The 19,005-nt window shown below is 49.9% G+C and overlaps 1 protein-coding gene across 5 annotated transcripts in view; it reads left to right on the forward strand.

Moving 5' to 3' along the window:
- EXOC6B (exocyst complex component 6B) overlaps positions 1-19,005 on the forward strand; it is a 280,446-nt gene that overhangs the window by 88,206 nt on the left and 173,235 nt on the right. For 3 of the 5 annotated variants that reach the window (XM_072927819.1, XM_072927818.1, XM_072927820.1), the window contains exon 7: positions 3,701-3,772. The exons of the other annotated variants lie outside the window; for them this stretch is intronic. In XM_072927819.1, coding sequence (XP_072783920.1) covers positions 3,701-3,772 — 72 coding nt within the window. The remainder of the gene's footprint in view (positions 1-3,700; positions 3,773-19,005) is intronic. 5 annotated transcript variants of the gene reach the window in all.

A 19,005-nucleotide genomic window follows, 5' to 3' on the forward strand; every position in this document is an offset into this window, starting at 1 on the left:
GTCTCTCCCTGCCCTCTGGCAGTGGGAAGCCATTCTTCCCCTCTGGTATTTTAATTTTGAGGGGTTACAGACTCATGCTGTGAGTTGGCCTTCACAATTCTGAAATGAATATTCCGAATTTTAGCCTAAAACATGAACATTTAGATGCAAATTCTTCCCAGACAGAGGGCTGGAAGGGGCCCACAATGATCATGGAATCCAGCTCTCATGGAACTGAGTCTGATGGTGCCATCCATTCCAGAAAGTCATCAGTGCAGTCAGGGAATGATCCACGGGAACGTTCTGTGCAGCTGCAGAGAGGAACATTTAATTAATGCCGAGGCAATTACCGTGACCAGCCGGTCCAGCTCCGAGCAGGGACATTTTCCCAGCTGCTCTGTGGAGGCCAGATGGGAGCACAGGCTGTTATTAGGGCTTGGCTTGCCCCTCCTGAGGTTCTTGGCAGGTAATCTGTATTTTTCCAGGTCTGGATTTCGGCATTCTGGGAATTTGGCCCACAGGGATGTCCAGGAGATGTTTCAATGTGAATGGAAGGTCTATTTTTTTTTTTTTTTTATTTTCCCACTAGGAAATATTCCTTGTCCTTGCCAGTTACCAGGATGCAAATAGAAATCTCTGGGCTCTGTTTGGCAGCAGATGGAAAACCAAACCAGGCAGGAAGTTTTCCAGAACTTACTGTGGACTTTTGGGATTTGGTGAAGCCTGGTGTGGGGGGTCACCTCGTTGCTGCCCTGAGCACTGCTTCTCACAGGATGATCAGGGTTGGAAAAGACCTCCAAGATCACATGGAATTGTGGAATTAAGTAGGTTGGAAAAGACCTCCAGGATCACATGGAATCATGGAATTAAGTACGTTGGAAAAGACCTCCAGGATCACATGGAATCATGGAATTAAGTAGGCTGGAAAAGACCTCCAGGATCACATGGAATCATTCTGGGGTGGCAGGGAGGGACCTGCTCTGCTCTCACCCCTTATCCCAACCTTTGCAGGTCTCCAGGGAAAGGTTTGGGCTTCAGCGGGATTATTGGAAAGGGGAGCTCATTCCTGACCATTCCCAAGGAGGGGAGGGCAGGATCGGGGTTTTCCCACATGGAGATCCGAGCGCTCCCCGTGGATCAGAGCCCTTGGGACCTCCTGGATGTTGGGTTTTTCTTGTAGGAAACCAGGATCGATAACAAACAGGGGCACTGAGATGCTCCCCTGAGACAGCTGCAAAGTACCTGATCCCAAAAAATGCTGTTTGATGGCTTTGGAGCATCAGGGATGTGGGATATCCCTGGTTTGGGTGTGGCACAGTCTGTCAGCTGCAGACTTCCTGAGATCTTTTTTCCAGTTTTTCAGGGGGAAAAAAATATAAATCAATGGAATCCCTGAGTGTTTTGGGTTGGAAGTGACCATAAATCCCATCTCATTCCAACCTTGCCACAGACAGGGACGCCTCTGCTATCCCGGAGTGCTCCATCCAACCTGGCCTTGAACACATCCAGAAATTCCCCTTTTAGAGGAACAATCCAAGGAATCACAGAGAGGTTTGGGTCAGAAGGGACATTAAGGATCATCTCATCCCATGGGCAGGACTGCTCCCACTGCCCCAGGTGGATCCAAACCCCAATATCCAGCCTGGCCTTGGGCACTTCCAGGGATCCACAGCTTCCAGGGGCAGCCACAGCTTCTCTGGAAAACCTCTGCCAGGATCCCTTGGAAAAACCTCAGGGTGTACAGAGTGTCTGGGCAGGATGGAGTTAAATAAGTTTTGATGTGAAATCAGTTCCAGTGGATTTAGGATGTCCAAAAGGAATGGATTTCGTTATGGCCGAAATCCATACAGGAACAGAGGGAGCTGCTTTCCTCTCTCACCTTTGCTGGGAGGGGCATCTTCTAAATAAAAATTTTAAGTCTTTTTCCCTTTCCTCCTGAGCTGCTGCACCTTTTAGGATGTGGAATGGAACAGTTCAGGAAAAAGATTCCAAGGGAGCCATGTCCTGAGCAATCCCTCTGGAATGTCCTCGTGGCACGTGTTGGTTTGGCTCCACCTGCAGAACTTCAGGCCACAGAACGTTCACCTTTGGGCACTGGGGTTTGTGCAGGGGTTGTCCTCACCTTGCTGGAACTGGACAAAGATTGGAATCTTTATCGGTGCTGGAAACAGGATTTGTGGGGCTTGAGGGATTTATTTGATTCATCCAAGAAGTGGGTTTGGGTTTGTGTTTAGAGAACGCTGATTGTAGCCGCTGTTTAAAACAAGCAGCCAGGGGTTGTGTGAGGAGTTGAAGGTCACAGCTAGGTCAGGGTTTGGGAGTGGAGCGAAGACCTCCAGGGATGATCCATCCAGGCTTGTGGTGGCCATTGCATCATCCCTGGAGAACCTTCGCAATCCCAGTGAGTCATTTTCCCTAAAACCCAATGTTCCAACCACAGCCCCTGACCTCGAGGTGGGCACTCCTCAGTGGCCAGCTCCTCGTCTGCGCTGTTTGGGATCCAGCCCTACCTGCGCTCCCTGATCCTAAAACCTCACATAGGAACAGTGGATTCAAACTTGTTTTTCTTCTTGTGGCGAAGACCAAATTTCAAAAGCCGAGAGGAGTTGAAAGGGAAAGGGAAGCTGGGCTCCAGCTGGGGCAGCCAAGGATTTGGGAGCTGTGATTTGGGCTCTGATAACGCTCCTTGTGTGGCCCTGGGTGAGCTGTTAATCCAGGGGTGCCTCCCTGTGCCAAGTTGTCCAGGAGCTCGGCGCTCCCGCTGGAACCGGGCGTTTTTAACAGGCCGTTAACGGAAATAGGGAATAATTGCCGGCTTTTTATGGATATTTTGTTTATGACGAAGGGTGGCTGTGTTCAGGGGAGGTGCCCATTTTCCAGACCTCCTTCATTTTGCTCCTGGGAGATGTTTCTGACTCTTCCAAAGAGGATTTTTCTTGACTCGCGGCCACGGCTGCGGTGCTCGGTGCCGCCAAGTTCAATGTTCTCCTGGATGGAGTAAAACGTGTTTATGGATTTTGATGAAACTTGGAAATTCGTGGAGTGCTGAACTTGCTGCGTTACGGGAAAAGGAATCAAGCTCTGACTCAGGGAGGAGGCTGACCCTGGGGGAGAGGGTGGCCTTGGCTTGGCTGAGTCAGAAAGTGTTTTTTGGTTGTCTCGGGCATGGATTTATTTTGGGAATGATCCCACGGCTGGTATCAGATGGGGCCAAGAAGGATGAGACATGGCCTTGGTGCCCCTCTCTGAATTTTTGCTCTTTGTTCCTCTGTATATTTATATTTTTTTCCTCACTAAACCATTTCCAGGGTTAAGGGTTCTCTGTTCTCACTCCAGACCGAGGTGTTTGGGCAGCTTGAAAGGCACAAGATTTTTTTATTTTTTACAGGAAAATTCGCTTTAAATGAGAAGGTTTCAGTGTTCACAAAGTCTGAGGGTTCAGCACACTGAGCCCAGCCAGGGCCCAGCGGTGTCAGTTCTGTGCTCTGGGTTTGCTCCAGGGGCAGAAGCAGCTCAAGGTGTAACAATGATGATTTTCTCATCTCTCGGCCTTGAAACTCTGTCATTTCATGGAATTATGGAATGGGTTGGGTTGGGAGGGACCTTAAATCCCATCCATGGGCAGGGACAGCTCCCACTGTTCCCAGATGGATCCAAGCAGTCTTTCTGCTTTGTTGCTGTTCCCTCTTTTATTAATGTTTATTCCCTTCGTTCCCCAAAGGATTGCAGATTCAATCAGTGGAAAATAATTGCCAGGATATTCTTCAGTCTCCTGCTCTCTCCAAATGTTCAGGTACTTTGCGCTGGTCACTAATTCCCTCTCCTGGGGAATAACCTGGACCTAATTCCCAAATTTTTTGGCTTTCTCTGGCCTCCTGGGGTTGATTTTGTGGCGCTAAACTGCGAACCTGAGGACTTACACCTCACTAACCTTTGCTGTACTTATAAATCAGCTTCCCAATGGAAAATCTCCCTGTTTTCCAGTCTGGGCGTCTGCTGGGGTTTGAAACGAGAGGTTTTCCAGCAAACCTCTGGGATTTGGATGCCAGAACAGAGTCCAGCCTTTCAGGTGGAGTCACGCCAACATTTCTGTGGTTGCACACCTGACCTGGACAATCTGCTCATCCAAAATGTGATTTAGCTGCCACTGGATTGCAATCCAAAGGGATCTGTGATTTTCACGGCTGTGATTCCATGACCTGCCTCAGCTGTTCACAAAACTGAGATTTTTTTTTTCAGTTTTTCAGGGGAAAAATTAAATTAACGGAATCTCTGAGTGGTTTGGGTTGGAAGGGACCATAAATCCCATCTCATCCCACCCCTTGCCACAGGCAGGGACACCTCTGCTATTCCAGAGTGCTCCATCCAACCTGGCCTTGAACACATCCAAAATTTCCCCTTTTAGAGGAAGAAACCATTGGATTGTTTCAATGTTCCCAAAAAAACAAATCAAGGATAAATTTTACCAGCCCATTATTTCTCTGTGCATCTCTTGCTTCCCATATCAGCCCCTGCACATCCCAACACCAGATTTCCCTTTGTCAGCCCGAGCTTTTCCCTTTATTCCATTTGTCATGTCCCCTTTTTTCTTTTTTCCCTGTTTTTTTATGGCCTCTTTAACTCCCATCTGCGCCAGGTTTGCCTTTTAACCAGCGTGGCCGCCTCGCTCAGTTGTGGGATTGTGGCTTCTGGAGCATCTCGTTAAAATGTTCTTAAACAATTTTCAATTAGGCTTCATATTTTTCTGATTACGTTCTTTCTCCCCACTGATTTGCCTCCTAATTATTTTCAGCTTGATGGAACTGGTCCTCTTTAAGATGTTGTGTTTGTGTGGACTATTGGTGGCGCTGGTTTATTCCTAATTTTTATATATTTATAGTTTTTTTTTTTTTTTTGCACAGTTGTGATCAAGTCGTGGTTATTTGAGTTTCGGCTGTCAAAAAAAGGAGTGGGAGAAAGAGTGGGAGACAAAGTGGCTGCTGGTTGTAAAACTGAATTTTTCCAAGTGGGCGCTGGCCCAGGGACTGCTGATTTTGGGGTTTGTGGCATTTAGGGGATGGTGGCTCTGGAGTGAAGGGCTGAAGTCTCCAAGCCTTTGATGTCTGCAGAGCCTCAGCTCCTGCTGAACTTGGTGTGGTGTGTTTGATCAGATAATTATGGGATGGTTTGGTGCTAAGGGACCTTAAAGATATCTGGTTCCACATCAAGGACACCTCCCACCATTCCAGGTGGTTCCAAGCCCCAGTGTCCAACCTGGCCTTGGGATCCAGGAGCAGCCACAGCAAATCTGGGAATCTGTGCCAGGGCCTCACGTCTCTCAGAGGGGAGGATTTCCCCTTCATATCCCATCTTACCACAGCCACAGAATCCCGGGATCCCTGAGGTTGGAAAGCCCTCCAGGATCATTGAGTCAAAGCTGGGCCTGACCCCACCTTGGGGGAATTCCTTGGACACATCCAGGGATGGCAAATCCAAACCTCCCTGGGCACGTCCAAGTCCTGAGTGCCCTTTCCGTGGAGAAATCATCACAAGTGTCCTGGTTTCCTGTGAATGAACTGGAAAAAGGGAGGAAAACCCAAGTTCCTGTGGAAGGGGAGGGCTGCACCACTTCAGGCTGGGCCAAGTCCCAGCAGGGTCACCTGGAGACATCTCCTGTGACCTCACAGAGCCAGGGAACCAAACTGGGATGGCTGCTGAGGTGGAACGAGCAGGGAAAGGCCATATGGGAGAACCACCCATGGATGGATTTGTTCTCAAAACCCGACAGAAAGCTCACACAGTCTTGTACCTCTGTGTGCAAACACGAGAAAAGGTTGATTTAGGAAGGCCACAGAACAGAGATGACGTTGTTGAGGGAGAGATTGAACTAGAAGCAAGTTCTGACAAGTTTCACTCTGTGGCCTCGTAAAATAGGTATTTTGGAGGAATAGAACTTTGAGAGATGCACTGTAGCAGGACCATGTGGGGTAGAAATATTGGTGGCTGGTGTTAGGAGTATTTTAGCAGCATTGTGTGGCAAAAGCTAACGGCTGAAAAACATTTCTAAGGTGTAACCAGGAAATGGGCTGGCTTCTGATGGAATGGCGTTGAGTTTTACATCTCACCCTTCATCGAGACTGACAATGGAATGAAATCTTTTAAAATGCCTCTAAGTCTCTGTAAAAGCTGGGAAAACCAACACACCCACAGGAGAGAGACCTGGACCTGCTCCCAGTGGGAGAAGGACCCGGATGTCTCCTCTGCCATCCCAGCCCCAGCGAGGTGTCCTGCGCCTCTCCCTGGGATTGCTCCCCAGATGTGGATTCCTCCCTCGGGGTTCCGATGGTCAGGGTGACCCTGAGAGATCATAAAGGGTCTTTGCTTCCCTTAGCCCGAACGCAGCCAAAGAAGGAGCCTGGAGTGCTTCTGATTGCACTTTCAAGGTTGTTTATTTCATCTTTTATCTAAACAATCTTTCTCTGACCTGCCGAGCTCTGCCTAGCAAGGAGGCCATGGCATTCTCACCTCGACTAGCTCCCACCTTATATACTCAAAACTATGTGTCTGTTTGCAGTTTATTACCAATTCCCATCGCCCATGTTAGACTCTGAATCTCTACCTTAAACAAACAGAAATGTGTCACCATCACACCAAGACATGGAGGGCAAGAAGAAGGAGAAGAAGGCCAGAACACACCCAAATCCTTCCATCTTTACCCCCTTGACCCCCATTCTAAAAACCCCAAAATCCTACTTTTTTCACTTTGTGTTAGTTCAAATACCACACCACTCAAACCCTTGTGGCTTGTAATTCCTCACACAGAGTTTGCAGGTTTTCCACGGGCTAAAATGGAAGCTACAGGTGTTTTTGACTTTGTGCCAAGGTCTGTGAGCCCCTGGCAGGGTCTGGAGCAACCAGGGCAGCCAGAGGGGTGTGCTGGGCTCTGACACCCCGAGAGCTCCAGGCTGAGCTCTCCAGAGCGGCGAGGGGCGGGATGATGCCGCGTTCCCCCCGGGATGACCTTTCCCCGGAGCGGGCTGGAAGCCATCAGCGCCGACGTCGCGGGGCCGCATCTGCAGCTGCTTAATGACCCCTCCACACAATGCGCTGCTCGGGGTCATCTGGTTCCAGTTTCACCAGAAACAGAAGGAAATGTTGGGAACATACTTCCCCTACATCCAGTTTCACTTGTTGTGGATGCTTGGAATACTTTGGAACCCACATCTTTGGGGTTTCCAGGAGGGGGTTTGGCCGGCGAGCCCCAGCGACCATTTGAGATTTAGGGGGTTTTTTTTGATTCCAGAAGTGCCCCGGAGGTTGCATTGTAGGGCCTTTTCCTTATGCAAAACATAAAAGTGCTGCTTTTTTTCAAATTATAACCATATTTTTCATTAAAATCAGTTGGAGTCCCAATAAACAATCGACTCTGAAAAATTTTCCAAATGTTCTCTGCAGCACCGTTTCTATTTTTAATTATTTTTTAAAAAACTGAGGGTTTTTTCTTAAAAAAAAAAACAAAACAACCAAAAAACACAGCTTGGCTTAGAATTTAAAGAAGCCATCTAGTAAATCATGAAAAGTGCACATATATAGCTCCTTATTACACTATAATTAAAACCTACTGCACATGGAGTGTCAGAATCCCTCTGTCGCCATGTCCGATGGCTTCTCCCGTTTGCCTTATCGTGGGAACTCCTCCTTTCTGCTCCCAGCGCTTCCCAAAGCCTCTCCCAGCCTGTTTGTACATTTGTTTTATATAAATTGAGCGCTCTGATCCTATAGAGAGGGATGTGAACGACTCTTCAAAGCAGAAATTCCTTTTTTCCGGGCAGAGTTTCCATCCCCATCACTCCTTGGGGTCGTCATTTTTTGATTTTATTGGGAATTTCATTGTTTTATTCTTACCTGGTGCGATCTTTATTTGCTGTCCTAAAAGCCCAACCCACGACTAAGAACAAAACCCCCAAGTTTTGCATCAAAAGCTGTAAGTTTTGGTTTACACAAAGCAAGTAAAGGTGCCTCGGTTAAATATTTAGGGTTAAAGTTTTTTATTGTGAGCTGGAAGTTGAGGAGTATTTCAGGGTATTGCTGCAATGCCAGGTGTCCAAGGAAAATCATTCTTTGGGGAAAGGACCAGGTGCTGGGACAAGCAGTGGTGATGGGGAACCTGCTGCTGGTGCAAAGAAAAACTGGATGAGAGGAGAAAATGTGGAGTTTATCCATTTTTGTTCTGCTTTCGGGTTTTCCGTGGATCATTGCAGTGTCTGCTCAGCTTGGGATGAGGCGGGGAATGAGTTTGACTGATCTAAACCTGGGCAGGCAGGATGGAAGGTGAGATGTCCAGGTTTTGGGGTCAAAGTGGAAAAAAAATAGGTTTAGATGGGATTTTGGGAAGGAATTCCTGGCTGGGAGCGTGGGGAGGGGCTGGGCTGGAATTCCCAGATTTGCTGTGGCTGCCCCTGGATCCCTGGCAGTGCCCAAGGCCAGGTTGGATCCACCTGGGACAGTGGGAGCTGTCCCTGCCATGGATGGGGTGGGAATGGATGGGATTTAGGGTCCCTTCCCACGCTGGCCGTTCCAGGATTCTCTGTGGATGTTGGTTGGGAGGATTTCCTTGTTGGCCCTCTGTCAGAGGCAGATCTGAGCTGCTGGAGTTGGGAATTTTTCCTGCCTGGACCTTCCCAGAGCCCTTGGGCAGGAGTGGCCGCTGCTGTGGGGGCAGAGCTTTGTCATCCCCTCCTCCAGCAGAGCCATTCCAGCTCTCCTGGGGCTTGGCCTGGCCAGGCAGAGCTGCCCAAGGCAAAGAATTCCTGGAGCTGGTGGCCAGCACGGGTCTCAGTGACATCCTCACCACGGAAGTCACTGCCGTGCTCCGAGGGCAGGGCAGGGCAGGAAGGGAAATGGCCATGGTCAGAGCTTGTTCTGCTCCCAGTGACCCATCCCAGCCCTTGATGGGACAGATCCATGGAATTGTTTGACTTTTCAGCTGCTCCAGGGCAGTTCTGGTGTGGGAAGGTGTGAAAACCTTTGGAAATGTCCGTTTTCCATGGATGTTTGGGATGGGTGGTTACGGGCGGGAAGTTCCTACTGGATTTGAACAAGGTTTAATTTTTCCTGAGGGACAGGGATGGCAAAGTGGGAATCTTGAGCTGAGTCCTCAGGAGGACACAACCTATTCCAGAGGAGACCAAAAACTTGGCTTTGGGTCTCCTTGGTTAGAAATTGTGGCTTTAATCAGCTCGTTAAGTGTCTGTAATTATCAGCAGATACTAATTATGACTCGTGAGGGTCCAGCACAATCCATTTTGGTTCTGCTGAGGCCCAAAGCTCCTTTGTTCCGGGAGGGTTTTGGGATTGGCACTGAAGGCTCTGCAGAACCTCTCATCCCTCGGCAGTCCCTGCAGGTCTGTAGGAATTTCTCCTCTGTTCCTGGAGCCTGCCCATCTCTTTGGGAGGGTGTTCGGAAGTGAGGTGCCACCTGCAGCTTTGGACAGGCTGAGCTGCCAGGGCTGGGAGGAATTTTGCTCCTCAGCTGAGAAGACAGTCGTTCCCCGTGGTGATCCCAGCGCTCGGCGTTATCTTCCCGCGGCTCTGTAAATCCTGGGAGTGTGACAGGACCTCCCACCAGGATGGCAGCGGTTCCAGAGCCGTTGCTGGTGGCTCCCTCAGAAGATGAATGGTCTTCTGAAGTTCGCCTGAGCAACAGCTCAGTGCCTCGTTAGGCTCCGGAGTGCCTTAACTCCGTTCCCTTTTTCCTTTCATTGTTTCCCTCTGGAGTTCCCCCTTTGCAGTGGGCGGGTCTTGCCAAACTCGGGATGGAATCTCTGCTGAAAGCCCCCCAGAAGAGCAAAGCCCCGCTTTGCTGGGCTGGCAGGAACCTGGGATGACTTTTCTGGTGAGATTGGGATCTCTTTCAGCACATCCTCGCTCCTTGTGCCGAGTCCTTGATCATGCCTGGCTGGGGAGCCTGAGGAATTTGGTAGGGACATCGTGGATGCTCCGAACCCTTTCACATTTTTACTGTTGACTTCTGTAGGGAACGAGCATCCATCAAGGGGACGAGGATTTGTCATTGTTCCCCGAAAAAAGGGCAGTGGCATTGTTAAAGCCCAATGGGAACCCTTTGGAACGAGGAGCCTCCAGGGAGAAATGCAAATTTATATTGAGTTTTAGGACAGACATTGCCCAGAAGTCCCTTTTAAATCAGAAGATGGAAAGATTGTTTTATCTTTGGTAACTCTTTCCAGAGGACCTACAAAGCCGAGGCCATGAGCCACAGCTTTTGGGGTGAGGAGCTGCACTCACTTGTTTTTTGGGACTTTGTGGTGGGGCTGGGAGTTGATCCCAAGGCGTGGGCACGGGGCCCCTTTGGCCAGTGGGATTGGCCATTTGGAGTGGCAGTTGCCACCTTTTCTGGAGGGAAGAAGGGATGAAAGGAGTTTTATGTGGCTATTGAGGACGTTTATTGATCCCAGATATGGTGTCTCCAGGATTGTGGGAAAACAGGCTGCCTTTATGGCAGGAGTAAATTGTGGGGGATTGCTTCACTGGTCAGCCCATGAAGGGCTGGCTTGGGGCATGGGAATGGTTTTGGTCACGGATCAGATCAAATCTCCCCTGCTGGGCCCCTTCTCCTGCTTCCAGATCTGTTCTCAATACAGACCACAGGAGTTGTTTACCAGAGTCTGCCACAGCTTGTGTTAAACTGCCCCGTGGGGTCTCGGGATCCCATCAAACCCCATCCCAGTTTGCTCACAGGCAGGCAAACTCCAGCCCTGAAACTTCCCAGTCAGGAGATCCGGAGCAGGGATTGCTGTATCCTCATAAACGGGCAGATTTTATGGCAGGGCCTGTTGTGAGGGACAAGGGCTGAGGGCTCCAACTGCAGCAAAGTTGACTTTAAATGAGATTTAAAGAGTAACTTCCTCAAAATGAGGGTGGGAAATCCCTGGATTTACCAGAGAGGGGTGGATGCCCCATCCCTGGAAACATTCCCGGCCAGGTTGGACTGGATGTGATTCAGTGGAAGATGCCCCTGCCCATGGCAGGGTTTGGGCTAAAGGACCTTGTAGGTCCCTTCCAGCCCAGCCCAGTTTGGGATTCTATGAAATAAGGAATTTTTCCAAATTTTCTCAAGGCTGTCTTCTTCAGAGCGTGATATTCCAACACCTAACTGGACATTTGACCATGTTTTTTAGCAGTCTGAATTCCTGGGATAACGATGGTGTTTGACTGTTCCTGCTGGAGCTGTTGTGTGTGGGATATGGATGAATCCCATCCCTCCTTCCTCTGGAATTCACACACTTGTTGAGATATTTCTTCTGCTCAGCATTTGAGGTCTTTCCCAATTTTTATTCACCTTCCAGTCCCAAATTCCCTTGTCTCCAGAGGAGATCTCCCATCCTCAGCGTGACTTTCCCGTCCCTCCCGATGAAAGTCCTGATCTTTCCTCTCCTTCCAGGGCTTCCCCCGGTGGCCTTGGTGTCCTCTGGAGCTCCAGCTCCCATTCCTGGCTGTCCCCACAACCCGCCAGGCCCTGGTGGTGGCTGATGTGTGGATTCACCTTTGCACCACTCCACATTCCCACTTTTCCCTCTCTCCGTTCCCTTAGGCCAGGCCTAAGCCCTGCTCAGGGAATTGCTCCTTAAGCCGGGCTTTTTTTGGTGCCCTCAGGAGAGATCATTGATCCCATCCCTCAGCAGCCCCTGCTGAGCACCAGGACCCCCAGTTTTCCTTCTGCCCCACATTTCCCACTCTGGAATTTGAAATTCCTCCCCCTGTGAGGAGAGCAGCCAAGCTCCCTTCCAATTCTTGTGGTGCCGCATCCCAGGGTTGTTTTTCAACCTGGATTGACTCCAGCACATGGCTCCAGGCTGGGCAGGGCAGGAGCTGCCGTGGAGGGGCAGGAATCCTGTCTGGTGTCCCAAGGAATGCTTGGAAGAAGGCTCAGGAGCAGCACTCCGTGTTCCTTGGGAATGGTGAGGGGGCTGTGTCCTTCCACAGGCTTTTCTTCCTCTTGGGAATCTTCTTCTGAATCTGGAATCTTCAGAACTTTCTTCAGAATCTTCTTCTTTGGAGTCTTGTTCTTTATCTTCTTCTTCTTTGGAATCTTCTTCTGAATGTTCTGAATCTTCTGAATCTTGTTTGGTATCTTCTTGGGAATCTTCTCTGAAATCTTCTTCTCGGGAATCTTCTTCTCTGAAATCTTCTTTTTTGGAATCTTCTTGGGAATCTTCTTCTTCTTCTTGGGAATCCTCATCTTCTTCTTCTTTTTCTCCTTTGGAATTGTCTTTTTCTTCTTTGAAAGCTTCTTTTTTGGAATAATCTTCTTTTTCTTCTGCTGCTGCTGCTACTTTTTGGGAATTTTCTTCTTTCCGATCTTGGCTTTCCCAGTTGCAAACAGATTCTCCTGTTTTGTTTTGTTTTTTCTTTTCCAGGATAGGGAGTTGCAGGAGTTTTTTGGTAGGATGTTGTTCCTGTCCCTTTCTGGTGTTTCTCCTCTCAGGTCACAAATATAACATTTTGGGATCCTCGTGCAGTGAGGGTGAGCTGCAAACCTCTCCTTGGAAAGGAAGATATCCATGAAATCCAGGGGGTGAAATCCTGATTCCAGGAAGGGATTCCCTTACAGACCAAAATGAACCGTTGGGAAGAAGAGTTTTCCTTCACATCTGTGGGGTGAAGGTCTCTTTGTAAAGATTTTGAGGAAGCTTTTCTTTCCTGACATGAAACTCTTGGGAATAGACTGAGGGGGGGTTCCTAAAATCAGGGAAGGGATCCGTGGAAATGGTAGAAATGGAATGGTTGGAGGATTTTATTATCAGGGCTAAAGATACAAGTGAGTGAGGGAAAATCTTGGGCTGTGGAGTGCTGAGGAGAACTTTTTTAGTCTTTGGAAAAATATGGGATCCATTTAGAGAAGCAGGGATTTGTTTCTTCTCTCCCTCACAGGGAACAATTCCTAATTCCCAGTATCCCATCCATCCCTGCCCTCTGGCAGTGGGAGCCATTCCCTGGCTCCTGTCCCTCTGTCCCTTGTCCCCAGTCCCTCTCCAGCTCTCCTGGAGCCCCTCCAGGGACTCTGAGCATTCCCTGGATTTTCCCTTCTCCAGGGGAACATTCCCATCTCTCCCAGCCTGGCTCCAGAGCAGAGGGGCTCCAGAATCCTGGAGTGGTTTGGGTGGGAAGGGACCATAAATCCCATCCCATTCCCACCCCATCCATGTTCAGGGACACCTCCCACTCTCTCAGGGTGCTCCAAGGCCTGTCCACACCTTGGTAAAGTCCTCGAAGTCTCCTACAGAACTCCACGAGCTCTTTTCCCACTCTCCCAACATTTAACTGGACCCATCCTTGCCCTCCTTTCCCGGAGGCACAACAAGAACCAGAGCCTGGTTTCCACGCTGCACTTGGAAAGTCCATTATTTCCCACATCCCGTGGTTTTTTTCCCTAAATCCAGGTATCCAAAATGCTCCCCGAACTTTACATTTCAACTTTGGGGAGGAAAGAGCCGGCCGAGAATCCCCCTGATCCCTCCGGGCTGGCTCCTGCGGCACGGTGGGATTTTATAAAGTGTTTTTTAAAGGCTGGCTGGAAAAGGGAAAGGTCCCAGACGTTTTCCTGCTGCTCCCTCGGCGTTCCGGGCCGAGCAGGACCTCAATTAGCGGGGCAGTAACGAGGCAGTGTCTGCGTCCTCCGCCGCTTGGCCCGAGCCGGAGCCTTGCACTTCATCATTCCTAACTCGTTGCAGTAGCTCCACAAAGTCCTCACAAATCTCTGGAGCTGAGCGAGAAATTAGGAGCACATTTTTGGTGTTTCCTCGCATGGCAGCTGTGCTGGGAGCTCCTTATTTTTCATTAGTGTCAGACTCGGCAGATCCAGGAGCTCGCAGGCTCCGGGCTTGGGACAGGGGAATCATCCATGGCCAGATTTTCCTGAATATCCCTCTGGGACTGTGCAAAACCTCTGGTTCCACTCACAAAGCAGGGAAAAAATGGATTTATGAACCCTGCAGGACAAAGCTCCTGAGTTCCCAACCTTTTGAAGCACCCACACGCCCATCACCTTAAAGCAGGAGGGATTTGGGAGCAGGGAATGAGGCTGGAATGTGGAGCCAGCCCTGAAATGAGCTCCAAGGCTTTGGGATGAAATCCTGGTTAATATTTCTTCAGTGCTTTCTCTTGAAGCATCTCCAAAGCGTTTGAAGAACATTATTAAGAGTTTGGGAGAAGGGAGGATCTCTCTTTTCCACTCCACTTGGAAAGGGAAGAAAAAGGCAGCTTGGAATTTATTTGGAGGATGAGGATGCTCCAGGTCCTTGAAGATTTTTCTGATTGTTTGCAGAAGCAAATCGTTGGTGTTGTTCTGGCAGGGGCTCTCCCAGTCACTGTGCTGGGGGAAAAGAAAGGACATTTTTAGGTGGGATTGTTCCCTGCATCCGCTCCTGGGAGCTCTGGGCAGTTCCAGCAGTGCTGCATGTGGATTGGGACGAGGCAGGAAGGCGTTTTTGGGGCTGCCTGCAGTTTTCTTCTGTCATTTCCTTTCTCAGCTGTCACCTGATTGCCTAAAATAATCTGAATTCTGTGCTTCTGAGGTGAACAGGGAACAAATGTCCCGGTAAAATCCCCAGGAGTTGAGGGAATTCTTTCCTCTCCCAATAAGGAATGAAATTGAGGACGCTGAATGTAGGAGTTCGGTGGAGCTCAGGTTTTTGATTCCCTTTGATCCCAGGTGTGACCAGGGGTTTGGGGGTTGTTCCTGCCCTTGGCAGCGGTGGGTGGAGCTCACACATCGGCAGGTGAATGTTGGGTTTTCCCTTTTTTCCCCCTTTTTCCCCATTCCCTGCAATTGCTGCCATCTCTGCCCCTTGTCCCATCCCGTGGAGTCCCTCTGTCCCTGCTGCAGGCCAGGTTGTCCTGCAGTGAGGAGCAATTCCCAGGAGGAATTTGGGACATCCAGGATGCCCAGGTCAGCCAGGAGCCGTGGATGGAGCTGTTCCAGGCTGCTCCAGAGCCTCTGCTCCGGACACATCCCTGTCCCTGCAGGGGCTGTGGCTCAGCAAAGGCAGCTGGGATTTCACTGGAAAAAATTCCACTGATGGAAAACTGTCAGGGTTGGGTGTGCTGACCTTGACTGAGCTTGTTATTTTATCTCACGTGTTCCCGGGGATCCAAAGGTATCCCAGAATGGATTGGGGTGGAAGGGACCTTAAAAATCATCAATTCCACCCCATCCATGGGCAGGGACACCTCCCACTGTCCCAGACGGATCCAGCCTGGCCTTGGGCACTGCCAGGGATCCAGGGGCAGCCACAGCAAATCTGGGCATTCCAGCCCAGCCAGGAATTCCTTGCCAAGATCCCAGCCCAAGCTCCCCTTTCCCAGTGGGAGCCATTCCCTGGCTCCTGTCCCTCTGTCCCTTGTCCCCAGTCCCTCTCCAGCTCTCCTGGAGCCCCTCCAGGGACTCTGAGCATTCCCTGGAATTTTCCCTTCTCCAGGGGAACATTCCCAGCTCTCCCAGCCTGGCTCCAGAGCAGAGGGGCTCCAGCCCTGGAGCAGCTCCGGGGCCTCCTCTGGGCTCTCTCCAGCAGCTCCACGTCCTCCTGAATTTGGGATCCAGGAACAGGAGCAGCTCTGCAGGTGGGCTCTCACCTGAGGGGCACAGGGACACAATTCCCACCTTTCTTCTGGGATCAGCCCAGGACACAGAGGGGTTTTGGGCTGGGCCATTCCAGCCTCATCCAGAACATCCCAAATCCCTCTCCCAGGGCTGCTCCATCCCTTCCTTGCCCACCCAGCCTGGATTTGTGCTGGGATTGCCCCATCCAGGTGCAGCTCCAGCCCTGGCCTGGCTGAACCTCGTGGCCTTTTACTCGCCCACCCCTGAGGGTTTCATGTTCTGCTCCCAAACCTTTTCCCACCTGGATTTATCTCCCCTCTGTTCCCTGGGATCAAGGCTGTGCTGGAGCCTCTGAGCTCTTTGGGGGGTCACGTTCACACCTTGTGAAAAGCAGGTGCAGCCCCATTAACTCCAGATGGAGGCAGAGCAGTCAAAACCCTTTGGAATTTTCTCCTTCAGCTTCCCAACCCCATTCCGCGGGGAGAGCAGAATTCCCTGTAAAAAAAGGGATTTTTTTTTTCCTGTTCCAGCAGCAGGTGGAGTTGGTCACCTGGAAAAGGGGATGGCTCCATCAAGCTGCTCATTCCCGAGGGCTGGGCAGGGATGCCACACGTGTGGGACTCCAGGAGGACCTCCCAGCTCCACTTTTCCCTTTTAAAAGGCCCATAAACGAAAATTGGAAAGGGCTGGAGGGGAGGTGCGAGATTTTTTTCCGGGGTTTTTTTATTTGCAGAGTTGTTTTTTTTTTATCCTTAATAGATTTATAATACGCAGCTCCCTTGATTTGTTTCCATAAAATTAACCAGTAAATTTCAAATGGAAAAAAGCCCCTAATAGGAACCACCTTGGCCAAGGCTGAAACGTGGCTGTGTTCAGGAAAGGTGGGCCAGGGCATTTTTCCCTCTGCCAGGTTTTCTCCTGGAGTGCCACATGTTGGAGGGATATAAAACTTTTACTAACGAGAACTTGGAGGAATTCTGACTTTCTAATTGCCCTTTTTTATTTTTTTATTTCCTGGTACAATCTGCTGCTTATTTTGGGCTCTTAAAAATTGGGATTGTAATTTGGAAGTCTGGGAGTTTCAAACCTCGGGCAAAGAGGGGTGGGAAGGATCCAGACTGGTGGCCAGGGAAGGGCCGGGGGTGGCTCTGCTGATTCTTCTTGGAATTTGCATCCTGTGAATCCTGTCCTTGGCGTGTTGGATAGTTTGGATTTGCTTCTCTTAATATTTTTGAAGTTATTTTTGAGCCAGGATTTTGTTGTAGCATCCACAGAATACGGCCAGGCTGTTCCTGCTGGGAGCGTCCCCGGCGTGTTGGGATGAAGGATTTTGGTCACAGGTGGGACTGGAGGGTCTAGGAGGGCTCTTCCAGTCCTTTTTAAAGATTATGGGATTCTGGGATCTGCCTAAATCCCAGTTTATTGCTGGTTGGGATGTTCATGGAATGGGTTGGGTGGGAAAGGACCTTAAATCCCATCCACTGCCACCCCCTCCCACCGTCCCAGACGGATCCAGCCTGGCCCTGGGCACTGCCAGGGATCCAGGGGCAGCCACAGCAAATCTGGGAATTCCAGCCCAGCCAGGAATTCCTTGCCAAGATCCCAGCCCAAGCTCCCCTTTCCCAGTGGGAGCCATTCCCTGGCTCCTGTCCCTCTGTCCCTTGTCCCCAGTCCCTCTCCAGCTCTCCTGGAGCCCCTTCAGGGACTCTGAGCATTCCCTGGAATTTTCCCTTCTCCAGGTGGAACAGTTTGTGCTGGAAGGAACCTCAAATCCCATCCCATTCCAACCCCAACACTTCCCACTGTCCCAGGGTTCTCCAAACCCCATTCAGCCTCTGCACTCCCAGAGCAGCACAACCGGGAATTGTTGGGAATTCTGGGCAGCACAAACGGGAATCCTGAGCAGCATAAACGGGAATTGTTTGGAATCCCGGGCCTCACAGACGGGAACTGCTGGGGTCCTGCTGCCACAGCAGCAGCCTTGTCCTGCCCAGGGAATGCTGAAGTGTGAGGTCCATGGAATTAGGCCTGGATTAAATCCTGTTGGTGCACGGTGCTCATCCCTCGGTGCCCGCAGAGGGAGATCCAGGCTCTGCCTGTGGAGGTGTTCCTGAGGATGGACCTGGCTGGGCTGAGCTCAGGCTGAGCCTGGGACCTCCTGTGGGGCTGAGACAGAGGGAGAAGCCAGAGTGGGAAAGAAAAGGAAAACCAAACCTTTCCAGAGCATTTTCCATGGCTAAAAAAGCTCTTTGTAGTTTTCCCAGACGCCTTTAGAGGGCAGATCACGTCCAGGGAATGACGGATCTGGGAGGAGCTCGATGGTCCTGGTGCTGGATTTGTAAGGTTGGAGCACTCAGAACGTGGAGACTTTTTTTTTTTTTTTTTTTTTTTTTAAGCATAATTTGAATTCTGCAATAACTTGTGGTGCTTTCAAGGGTGACCATGAAGTGAATTTACAGCAGCGAGATGAGATCGGGTTTTGATTTATCGCTGCGGACTTAAAATCTTTTTAGGCTCAGTCCTAAAACTTGTGGTGTGAGTGAAATATTAGTGATGGATGCAGGGAGAAAAATCCTGGGAACATACTGTGGGAGAGGAGAATTATGTAATGTGTTGACTAAGTTCATTTTTATGTTAAAAAAGACCACAAAAAGCGGTTTCAGCTGGGATAGTTGGTTTTGGAGAGCAGTGCTGAGTGCTGAATGTATAATTTCATTTTTCTCTGCCATAATCTCTTCTCTAAATCCCCAACCCTCACGCCCCAGCGCTTAGGAAAGAAATGTATTTATCAACAGAATATTTCACATTATCAGAGGGATCTTTGTGAAGTGAAGGCAGGCAAATGAAATTGAAGCTCTTCTGTAAAGTTGAAACTTTTCATATCGGGATTAAATATTCCTTACAGTCACCGTGCTGGGGGAGGCAGGGCCTGGCTAATTCTGTGATTAATTAAAACCAGCACTAACCAAATAATGTTCTGCTTTCTTCTGCTGCTCCCCGAAGCTCAGGGATCCTGGGGAAGATGATTATTCCTGAAAAAGCCATTTTGTTCTCCCCCAGCTGAGCCGCTCTTTGTGGCTCAGCCCCGTTGGCAGCTGCTTTGTGGGTTTCTCATCAAAAAAACCAGAGGGGTTATTCCCAAACAGAATGAAAAGGGCTTTGTTCCAACAAGGATTTATCCTTTTTTTTTTTTAAATAGTATTTTTTAAATCTCCTGAAGGTGGAGGTGCTGCTGCTCCTGGGATGGGCAGGATGTGTGGGGCTTCTTTGGGATTTGGGGTTCAGCCTTTCACTATGATCCTTGCCCAGATTCCTCCTAAATTTTGGTGGAAAAGGGAGAAAGGGCTGGCGTGATCCACTGGGGTCTGTGCACGGCATTTGGCTCATTCCCCCACACCATCCCTGTCTGCAGGCTGGACAGACAGGGA

This window comes from Taeniopygia guttata, chromosome 4 (assembly GCF_048771995.1).
Source record: "Taeniopygia guttata chromosome 4, bTaeGut7.mat, whole genome shotgun sequence".
In the NCBI taxonomy this organism is placed as follows: Eukaryota; Metazoa; Chordata; class Aves; order Passeriformes; family Estrildidae; genus Taeniopygia; species Taeniopygia guttata.